Consider the following 12,068-nt stretch of genomic DNA (forward strand, 5'->3'; position numbering starts at 1 on the left):
AGAACCATCTCAAGGAGGATCAGAACTTAGAAGAAATGGACAGTATGGTGTCACAGAGATGCAGTAAGGAGATGGGAGAAAGTTCACCAAAGTCAACTATCACTGCAGCCCTCCACCAGTCAGGTCAGGGCTTTATGGCGGAGTGGCCCGACAGAAGCTTCTTCTCAGTGAAAGCCTTCGTAAAGTTTGCCAAAAAACAAATGAATGACTCCCAACCTATGAGAAATAAGATTCTCTGGTCTGTTGAGACCAAGATTGAACTTTTTGGGGTTAATTCTAAGCGCTATTTTTTTTGAGAAAACCAGGCATTGCTCATCGGCGGCCCAAAACAATCCCAACAGTAAAACCCATGCTATGGGGGTGTTTTTCAGCTGCAGGGACAGGACGACTGGTTGCAATTTAAGGAAAGATGACTGCAGCCAAGTAAAGAGATATCCTGGAAGAAAACCTTTTCCAGAGAGCTCAGGGCCTCAGACTGGGCCAAAGGTTCACCTTCCAACAAAACAATGACCCTAAGCACACAGAACAACTCTGACCATTCTTGACTGGCGCAGCCAGAGCCCTGACCTAAACCCAATTGAGCATCCCTGGAAAGACCTGAAAATGGCTGTCCACCAACGTTCACCATTCAACCTGACAGAACTAGAGAGGATCCCCAGATCCGGGGGTGGAAAATCGTATTCCCAAGAATAGGGTGCTTCTACTCAATACTGAGCAAAGGGTCTGAATACTTAAGAGCATGTGATTTTTCTTTTTTAATAAATATACAAACATTTCTACATTTCGGTTTTTCTCTGTCACGGTGGGGTGCTGAGTGTACATTAATGGGAAATAAAATACACTTTTTTTATTTTAGCAAATGGCTGTCATGAAACAAAGAGTGGTTGTACCCACTGTAAATAGACTTGATGTCCACAGGTGACCATGCTGGAATCAGCACGGAAGAACAATTTAAGGCAGGCCGTGGGTGGTTCGGAAAGTTTAAAAAAAAAGAGGGCCGGCATTCAAAACGCGGTGCGGCATGGCGAGGCTGCCGCGGAAGAGTTTATAAAGCACTTTGAGGATTTAATCGGCGAAGCGGGATTTGTAAATTATTTTCCTTTTTTATTGTAACAACATGGTTAAAGGAGTTAAATAGCGTGTTTGTCAGAAAATAGCTTTACATCTGATGGGCGTACTGCTGCTTCCTTATAAGGCGTCAGTATAAGTATATTTATACAGTATAGGTTTTATATATATATATATATACATATATATATATATATATATATATATATATATATATATATATATATGTATATATATATATATATATATATATATACTGTATATATACATATATATACTGTATGTATGTATATATATATATATATATATATATATATACACATATATGTATATATATGTGTTAATATGTATATACATATATACACACATATATGTATAAATATATATACACATATATACACATATACACACATATATATATATACACATATACACATATATGTATATACACACATATACACATGTATGTATATACACATATATATATATATATATATATATATATATATATATATATATATATATATATATATATATATATATATATATATATATATACGGCTATATACATATATACACATATACATATACGTCTATATACATATATACACACACGTATGTATACATATATACACACACGTATATATACCTATACACACACACACACACACACTCATGCTGACACGCTGACACACACAATAGTGTCTTCAGAGTGTGTCGTTTTTACTCAAATAGGGACTTTTGTCGAGGACTGTTTACGTTGTTTCTTATGGGGAACTCTGTTTCATTATGCAAAATGTTCGCTTTAAGAACCACGTTCAAAAACCAATTAAGTTCGTAAATCGAGGGTGCGCTATTTTTGGTATAATAATTTTAAGAAAACTTTTTCAAAACGGTTTACAGGTTAGAAAATCTCCTTCTGGTTAAATGGACATGGCCTAAAAACGTCCTAAATGCCACCTTAAAAATTAATTCTTACAGGAATATATATGTACGTGTACAGGGCCGTCGCATAGGGAGAAATGTGATGACAATGCTAAGGGCCCACAGACCACAGGAGCCTCTCCGAAAAAATGATAATGCATACACTGAACTAACATATATATTCATATGATTGAATCCAAATTAAAACAAAGCCACAAGTTACACAATACTCTACTTGTAATCATTTCAATAACCCAAGTGACCCCCTTCTTAAAAAATGGTTTGGTCCACACCGCGGTCTGTTCCTCCTATGTTTCTTCTCCATGGGCATTAAGTGAGGGAACTCCAGCAGATTAAGATGCCCCGCAAATATCGAGGCCAGGAGTAGGAGCAGCAGAGCGGGGGCCCCTCAACATAAAAAACGTTTTGGTGGGAGAGTAAAACTACAGAGGGTTGAAACAATTCGCCGACTTATTCATTCATTTCATGTCTGTTACTTTTCCTCTGCGCGCTGGACTCTGGAGCCTACGTTAGCTGTCATCTATATACATATATATATATATATATATATATATATATATATATATATATATATATATATATATATATATATATATATATATATATATATATATATATATATATATATATATTTATATATATATATATATATATATATATGTATGTGTGGGAAAAAAATCACAAGACTACTTCATCTCTACAGGCCTGTAGAGATGAAGTAGTCTTGTGATTTTTTTCCCACACATACATATATTGCGCTCTACTACGGTATCGAGCACTATTTTTTGGATAACCTTATTAAGACATATATATATATATATATATATATATATATATATATATAGACAAACATATACACATATACTAAGAAAAATTACATTACACACTATATATATATATATATTATATATATATATATATATATAATATATATATATATATATATATATATATATAGACAAACATATACACATATACTAAGAAAAATTACATTACACACTATATATATATATATATATATATATATATATATATATATATATATATATGTATATATATATATATATACATTTTCTACCGCTTATTCCCTTTGGGGTCGTGGGGGGCGCTGGAGCCTATCTCAGCTACAATCGGGCGGAAGGCGGGGTACACCCTGGACAAGTCGCCACCTCATCGCAGTATATATATATATATATATATATATATATATATATATATATATACACAGTATATATATATATATATATATTTATTTTTTAATAAGAATACATCGGGGGGAACATTTTAGGCCATCTCCATGCAACTGGAAGGAGCTTTTCAAACAAGTTACCTGTTTCATTTAAAAAAGTTTCATTGTAATTATTATACCAAGTAATACATTGCCAAAATCTGTTTGAATCGAGAATAGATTTTGAATCTAATCGTCACCCCAGGAATCGGATCGGATCGGATCGAATCGTTAGGCGCCAAAAGATTCACAACTCAGTGTTTGTTTTTTCCCCATAGAATACACATTACTAACATATCTCCTGTATGATAAAACAATTCTTGAAGTATGCATTTTTTTGTGTTTTGAGAACAGTAAGTGCAGCCTCTCTTCCGTTGTAGATGCACTTTGGACTGCCTTAAAAAATGTCAATAAAAAGTGGTGACATGATGGGTCATGATGACATGACTGTGCTGTAAATGAGTGTTTCCATGGTGATGCCCCGTATAGTACACACAAAATCCTCAATTAAATCAGGTGGTCTGCACCACTTTTCAATTGTACCAACAGTCTTAGTAGATCACACGCAACAAGCCCACTAATAGTACACAAAAATTACATAGATTGCACGTGCTGTTTAGCACGAGGTAGTTGGATCTTAGTAAATCAGGCCACCCATTGAGACCCGGTCTACTCGGAAGTGGGAAAACGAGCACTGACCTCTGCTTTCGTTCTGGATGTCGGCGAGGATCTGGGCGTAGTTGACGGGCGGCTTGTTCTCCTCGAAGATGCTGTCCACCAGCGTGATGTTGATGCTCTCCAGCTCGGTGAAGAGGCCCTCCACGGCGAAGTAGCACAGCCGGTCATCCACTTTCTTGTCGCTGAACATGAGCATGACGTGCTCTCGCCAGCCGAAGTGCTCGCAGATGCGCAGGGCGAACCTGCCCAGCTTCTTGTGGGTGGGGCCCGTGTTGGTGATGGACGGGTACACGCCACCGTAGAAGGCCACGGCCGGCGCCCCCGCCGTCACCATGGGGACGTCCCAGTGGGTGGTGAAGAGGCCCACGGGGGAGGAAGTGTAGGAGCAACCCGGCCCGATGAAGGCCCACGGGTCGTAGGCCAGCTTGAGGTTCGCGGCCATGAGCGCTGCCATGGCCTCCGAGCAGATGCCGTCCTTGTCCTCGCTGTTCTTAAAGACGTAGTCCAGGCGGAGGCCGGGGAGCAGGGCGGGGTCGGCGTTGACCTTACGGACCGCCCGCTCCAGGGCGGGCCCCACGCGTGGCCACGCCCACGGGTAGTGCGTGTTGTTCTCCGGCAGGATGACAGCCAACGTGACGTTATGTGGCTCACCTTCCGCCCGCAGAGCGAGCAGCGCCAGGACCAGCAGCGGCAGAGCAGCCTCGCCGCGCGACACCATCCTCGGCCCGCCTGCTGCTCCAAACATGGCGGCGCTGAGTGATGACACACAAGGTTTCCTGTGAATTATTGCAATGATTGTAATTGTCTGGACGTATTCCTATGCCGTCAGTGACCTTTGACACCGTGACACTCACTAACGAGGCAAAGAAAGGGTAATTGGTCCGCTTTTCATTAGCAAAACTATTTAGCTGCTCTGAGGTCAACCCATTCCCACAACATGAATATCAGTCATGCGGCCAGTGTACACACACACACACACACACACACACACACACACACACACACACACACACACACACACACACACACACACACACACACACACACACACACACACACACACAATAATCAAAAACACAAGTCAGAGATCCTCTATGTGACGGGAGCACTCTGTCCTGTTTAAGGATCAACTCCAGGGGTGTCCAACATTTTTACACTGAGGGCCACACTGAAAAATGTAAAAATGTGGTGGCCATTTTGATATTTTTCATTTTCAAAACCAACACAAAGTATAGATTTTTCTTAAAACCTTTAGGGCTCCACTCACATTTGGTCCTGGGAACCCAGAAGAGTGTCATGAAAATTTTAAAATAAGTCATATATATATATATATATATATATATATATATATATATATATATATATATATATATATGACTTAATTTTACATGTATGTACTGTATACATACATATATACACATACATACATACATACATACATACACATATATACATAAGTTATATATATATATATATATATATATATATATGTATGTGTGGGGAAAAAATCACAAGACTATTTCATCTCTACAGGCCTGTTTCATGAGGGGGGGTACCCTCAATCATCAGGAGATTTTAATGGGAGCATTCGCATACCATGGTTTATATAGGGCACAGAGTGGGTGGGTACAGGCTGGCGTAGGGGCGTGGTGATTGGCTCATGTGTTACCTAGGAGGTGTTTCCGTCTATGGCGGCATGCTGTTACAATTTCGCTGCGCTTGTTGAGGGATGACAGGTCTGGACGGTAAATAATAAACAGTTTCTCTTTCAAGCATAGGTTGCATCTTTTATTACCACTATTGTAAGGTGTGCTGGATGCAAGAATTTGCCATGTTATTGAATATTCAACATTATTGTCTTTGAGGTCCCAAATGTGTTTGCTGAGTTCTGTGGTATTTCGCAGGTTTTTGTTCCTGAAAGAAGCCTTGTGATTGTTCCATCTGGTTTTGAATTCTCCCTCGGTTAATCCTACATATGTGTCGGATGTGTTAATGTCCTTGCGTATTACCTTAGATTGGTAGACAACTGATGTTTGTAAGCACCCCCCGTTGAGAGGGCAATCAGGTTTCTTTTGACAGTTACAGCCTTTGTTGGTTTTGGAGTCGCTCTGTCTGGGGGCCAACGGCTCATTTGCAATTGTTTTGTTGTGGTTTGAGATGACTTGTCGTATATTGTTCATGCAGCTGTAGCTCAATTTAATGTTGTTCTTGTTGAATACTTTTCTTAGGGTGTTGTCTTTGGGAAAGTGTTTGTCAATCAGATTGAGGAATTTGTGTCCAATGTTAGTTGAGACGTTTTTGCTGTATGGGGGGTTGTACCAGATGATGTCGTTTCGTTTTCTGTTCTTTTTTGGCTGGTTTCCTGGCGTGGGTTCATAGGTGAGGGTGAAATTGTATCCGCTTTCATCAAGGGCTTTTTGGTACGGGGGGGTTGCTTGGTCAAATTCAGCTTTGCTAGATGACAGCATCGATAGCCTTTTATTGATTCCGGTAGGTATTCTTTTCGTGGTGGTGGGTGGGTGGTTGCTGTCATGGTGTACGTATTGGAGTGTTGTGTTGGGTTTCGTGAATGGTTGGTAGCTGTTATTTCTCAGGTTGAAAGTGACGTCAAGGAAGTTGACGGTTTGCTTGTTGGCTTCAATCGTGATCCGTAGGCCGTTCTCTTTGAAAATTTGGCATATGCGCTTCTTGGTATTCTCGCTGCTCCTTGGCGAGGCGCGACACACTGCCAGTCCGTCATCACGGTAAATACCAAGGTTCAGATTGAGGCTAGCGAGCTGGGAGAGGAGGAAACTCCCAACGAGTTCACACGTTTCTGCTCCGTCAAAACTTCCCATAGTGACGTCAAATGTTGCATTGTTCTTTTTTTGCCATGGTGTACTGTTGTGGATGAGAATGGAGTTTTTTTGCGTGGATGATGATGTTTCTTTCGTTGCCTGTGATTGAGTCGTAGTCTGAGGCGAAGTCTAGTGCTTGAGTCAGTAGGTCTTGCGTGATGGAAGGGTAAAATTCCTCGATATCAAAGGAGATAAAGTTGTGCTGTTGTTTGTCTTGGATGTTGTTGAACCATTTGATTACTGCTGCTGTATTTCTCCATTGGTTGAGTGGTGTTTTGTCCTTGATTTTTGTGTTGACTCTGTCCAGGATTATTTTGCTGATTTTTCCTATTTCAGATTTAGTTGGGTTTATTAGTCGGCATGTTGGGTTATTTGCGAAGTTGGGTTTGTGGTCCTTCAATGTGATGAAGGCTTCCTTGTTGGCTGTGGCGTCCACCCTGTCCTCAATGTCCAGTTCAGCCGCGATCCTTTTATTTTCCAGGTGGATGTTCTGTAAGGTGTTGGGTTGCGCTTTTTTGTATGATTTGGTGATGCTTCTGTCCAGTAAGGTGTGGTGTTCTGGTATGTCCATTCTGTAGAAGTTTGTGGTTTTATCGGCAGCTATGATGAGGTTGTTTACTTTCTTGATGCGCTCCTTGTCATTTTTCAGCTTGGTGAGGAGTGGGTTGCGGATTGGCTTGAATTTGACTGATTGTATCATTTTGAGCATGTCGTTCTCAAAATCCTTTAGTTCCTCAACTGTGGGTGGGTTCTTGGTAGATTTGAATCCGTAAGTTTTCTTTTGCGTTCCTTTTGTTTCAGGGTGGAGGAAAAAATGTGCTTTCCACCGCATCCTTCTTAGGAAGTGTTCCGTCTTTTCTATGAGCCTTAGCTTGTAGTCATTCTGTGGTAATAAAAGATGCAACCTATGCTTGAAAGAGAAACTGTTTATTATTTACCGTCCAGACCTGTCATCCCTCAACAAGCGCAGCGAAATTGTAACAGCATGCCGCCATAGACGGAAACACCTCCTAGGTAACACATGAGCCAATCACCACGCCCCTACGCCAGCCTGTACCCACCCACTCTGTGCCCTATACAAACCATGGTATGCGAATGCTCCCATTAAAATCTCCTGATGATTGAGGGTACCCCCCCTCATGAAACAGGCCTGTAGAGATGAAATAGTCTTGTGATTTTTTTCCCACACATACATATATTGCGCTCTACTACGGTATCGAGCACTATTTTTTGGATAACCTTATTAAGACATATATATATATATATATATACACACATATATTATACATACACACATTAAATATATATATACACATAAATATATATGTACATACATACATATATATACAAATATATATATACTATATATACATATATAAATACACATATATGTATATACATATATATACAAATATATACTGTGCAGTAAATGAGTTTTCCATGTTGATGCCACGGATAGTACCTAAAAAATAAAAACCTTAATTAAATCAGGTGTCCTGCACCACTTTTCAATTGTACCAACAGTCTTAGTAGATCACACGCAACAAGCCCAGTAATAGTACAAACCATTATATAGATTAATTTTTTCGGTTATTTCTTTAGTTAGTTTTATGCCCTTTTTGTCAAAGAAATGTTGTATGGCAATCACGCAAAATATGCAATTATCTCCCTAACAAAAACATTTTCAAAGTTGAATATTTGATGTAAAGTAATCAAAGCCTTGAATGGGTCAATAATTGATTTTGATTCATTATTATTTTTTGACAGTTTTAAAGAAAAAACAGCCTGCATGGCAGCTTTGTGTTATTGGAATCAACATTGCAACTTTTTCTTGTTACATTTCACATATTCACTCTTTTATTCCACTTTTTTATGTTTTTATTTTTAAATTATATTTTTAGAATGAGCCGAGGCCCTTAAAACTTTAGCTGTGGGGTGCAAATGGCCCCTCGGGCGGCACTTTGGTCACCCCTGATCCACTCCAAAGACATTAGCCAAAGATGATTTGTGATTGCGATATTAATAATATTGCTCATGAGTGAAGTTTGCATTGCTAAAAAAATATCAATGTGTCACAATAACGTTAAGTGAATAAAAATCACAAACTTGATCTTACCTCAGTGTTTCTTCATTGAGTCACTTTTGGCCCCTGTCAGCACGCTCGCTCATCGCTAACAGCAAAGCCCGCCAAAGAATTGTCTCAAAATATCCCTCAGTTGCATCCAACAGTTGTTGTTTTATCAATAAGAAAGAAAAGGAGGTGAAAAGTCACTTTTTTACTGCTCAATCTTCAAGTATTTCTTGTTGTTGCGAGTTGTTTGAGTGGAGATAAATTAATTCCATGTGTGTCCAACTTTGGCATCAATCTCTTGCAAAAAAAAAAAAAAAAAAAAAACAATTTACAAAAATGTCCAAGATGTACCAGGATTAGCTTCGTCTAATGGTTGGTCACCACAGGTAGATGAACACATGAATGACCACATGAATGACTACATGAATGGATAAATGAAATAAAGCTTCTCACCTCTCTTCACTGTCCTGCTGTTGTGTCCTGACTGTGTGGAGCGTGGGTGTGGGTGCGTGTCCGTGTGCGTGTGCGTGAGGGTGTGTGCGCTCCTGGCCGGCACTTTACTCAGGGGGAGGAAATGAGAGGCTGAAGGAGGAGAGAAAATTAGGAATGACAGGAAATGAGCTTCTTTTCACTCCAATTCATTGTGCATATTATTATTAAATTGATATCTTTGTCTTCATACCTCACCATTAATCACACACCCATTTGATGCCACATGCGAACAATTACAAATTAATCATTTTAATTAGTGTTGTATCGTATTAAGAAGGAGCAATATTTCGTTAGCTTGCACCTGTAATTCTGTTAAGGTCGACTTTTATTTTTACGTGACAATATTTTATTTTATATTTGATACTTTTTTTACCCGAAACATTTCCAAATGAGCATCGTCTCTCCTCGTTACTTTCCGTGCTGTTTCGGCAGCCAATGGCTGTAAGGTATACTACGATGCCGCGCGCCAATCAGTGCCAAGAAGAAGGCGGAAGTAATGATTGGCACTGAATTTTGTGTGAGGCGCCAAAATAAACACGAAGTTACGAAAACACTTTTGTAATTAAAATACATTAGTTTAGTTTTAGCCAATTGAGCAGTCGTCAACTGGTTGTTAGTTACACATTCACAGCAAACTCGTTGTGCTCTCCAACAGGCTGCTCGGAGTTAAATTAAAAGTTGTTTTAAATTTGTTGTGTATAAGTCAGCTTGTTAAGTATCATAAAGAATGAAAACAAAGCGACTCCATAAACGGAAAACAACAGTGAATAATAGATGGAGCACTTTGACTCCCGCTCGTATTTCTCCCCCGACAGCTTCATCGCGCTCACTTCCTGTTGTACCACTTTACACACGTCACGTGGCAACAGGTCACATGACATGTATGACATCATCTTTCAGCATAATGTCAGGACACAGCTAGTCTATTGCGTCCAAAGGTTACAAAAGGTGTCAAATGATGCGTCTGGTGCCGCCTCTCTGCGGGTCACCGCCGCCCCGCCGCTGGTCGCTGGTCAATTATTCAACAGCTTAGCTTAGCATATAAATATTAATATCACCATCACTTGTACTCGTTCCCTGTCTTTTCAATTAGAAATGAAGTGGTTGTTTTCATCAGGGGCGGGGCTTGATGAAGAGGAACGAGCATTTAAATAGGCGTGGCCTAAGACGCTTGGGAAAACTTGAGAAAAGGACGCTAGATAAGGAGCGTCACCTGGTGGTCTTACAAGGTACACTCACTTTCACACCGCTTGCTATTCTGTTCGGCACGGTTGCATTATTCCATCCATTACCTACCGCTTGTCCCTCTGAGGGTCGCAGGGGGGCTGCAGCCTATCCCAGCTGAACGCGGGAGGAAGGCCGGGTACATCCTGGACAAGTCGCCAACACAGATAGACGGAGATGGAGTGAAATTTCTGGCAAAACTACACAAAACGATTTTACTCATGCACAACGATTCACAAGTAAAAAAAACTATTTCCTTCCATTAAACACGAATCAGAAGTAAAAAAAAAAAAAAAAAAAAGAGAGAGAAAAATCTTCCAATTAAAATAAAACGATTCATATGTAAAAATAAATAAAAAGCGATTTGCAAGTGTAAAAATAATTATCTTCAATTAAAAAAATATGAATTTCTTCTATTAAAAAAAATCGCAGAAAAAAAACCAAAACATTATGCAAGTACAAAAACAATGCACAAGTATAAAAAAAATTGTCTTCTATTAATAAATAAAATATTCACAAGTATAAAAACAATTTTAATTTGCGCGTGGTGCCGTCCGCTAAAAGTAAAGAAGAAGAAGCAGGGTGGCGAGTGAAATGGTGGGCAGAAGAGAGGTCTGTGCGCCATTTTACTACCCGCTTCTTCTTTTTTGTTATTTTTGGCGGACGGCACCATGCGCAAAAGCCAGTAGCTCTGAGGGCCTTAAATTGACTCAGCAGCACCACCTGTGGTTGTAGAGTGCAAATTACGGGTGCGCTGAGTGAAAATGTGTGGATCGCACGTGGTGGAATATTACTGCCAAAAGTTTTAACTTGTAAGAAAATTGTTTATATACTTGCGAATACATTTTTTGAAATAAATTATTACATATTTTTTTACTTGCAAAAAATAGTTATTTACCTGAAATCGTTTTTTTACTTGCAAAAAGTTGTTTTTATTTGCAAAAAATGTATTTTTATGTCAGGCTTGTCCCTGACAGTTTGGTCATGTTAGTTTTTCTTCTGTGTTTGTCTTTGTTTCCTGTCAGCGCTCTTATTTTGGTTATTTCCTGATTATCTCCCTGAGTGCTTTGTCCCATCAGCTGTAGCTGATTGGCACCTGGCCACACCTGGTGTCAATCAGCCAGCTGCTATTTATACCTGCCCTGCCCTCCAGTCACTGCTGGATTATTGTCGCTTCTACCTGTTGATTGTCAATGTCATTCCTACTTGTCGATGCCAGTGTAGCTGTAAGCGGTAGCGGTAAGTAGTGATGGGTAGTGATGGGTTGATGAGGCGTCATGAAGCGTTTCAACACATTGCAAAACTGTATTGATACTGTGTCACTAAATACTGACATCTGCTGGACATTAAAAATCCCTACAGGCAACCTATGGACCGACTCAACTGACACTGATTTTATAACCTAGTACAGTGGTTCTCAAATGGGGGTACGCGTACCCCTGGGGGTACTTGAAGGTATGCCAAGGGGTACGTGAGATTTTTTTAAAATATTCTAAAAATAGCAACAATTCAAAAATCATTTATA

The 12,068-nt window shown here is 39.5% G+C and overlaps 1 protein-coding gene across 6 annotated transcripts in view; it reads right to left on the reverse strand.

Annotated features, from left to right (window-relative positions):
• npr1b (natriuretic peptide receptor 1b) overlaps positions 1–10,072 on the reverse strand; it is a 66,508-nt gene extending 56,436 nt beyond the window's left edge. Inside the window, exons 1-3 of one of the 6 annotated variants that reach the window (XM_061982961.1) lie at positions 9,510–10,072; positions 8,873–9,409; positions 3,941–4,695 (exon numbers count right to left, since the gene is read on the reverse strand). In XM_061982961.1, coding sequence (XP_061838945.1) covers positions 3,941–4,664 — 724 coding nt within the window. In that variant the 5' untranslated portion in view covers positions 4,665–4,695; positions 8,873–9,409; positions 9,510–10,072. Of the gene's footprint in view, positions 1–3,940; positions 4,696–8,872 lie in introns of all 6 variants that reach the window. The other 5 variants (XM_061982962.1, XM_061982964.1, XM_061982963.1 and 2 more) reach the window with 5 other exon arrangements.
• Between the last annotated feature and the right edge of the window lie 1,996 nt (positions 10,073–12,068).

The sequence above is a fragment of the Nerophis lumbriciformis genome, linkage group LG21 (genome assembly GCF_033978685.3).
Source record: "Nerophis lumbriciformis linkage group LG21, RoL_Nlum_v2.1, whole genome shotgun sequence".
NCBI lineage: Eukaryota > Metazoa > Chordata > Actinopteri > Syngnathiformes > Syngnathidae > Nerophis > Nerophis lumbriciformis.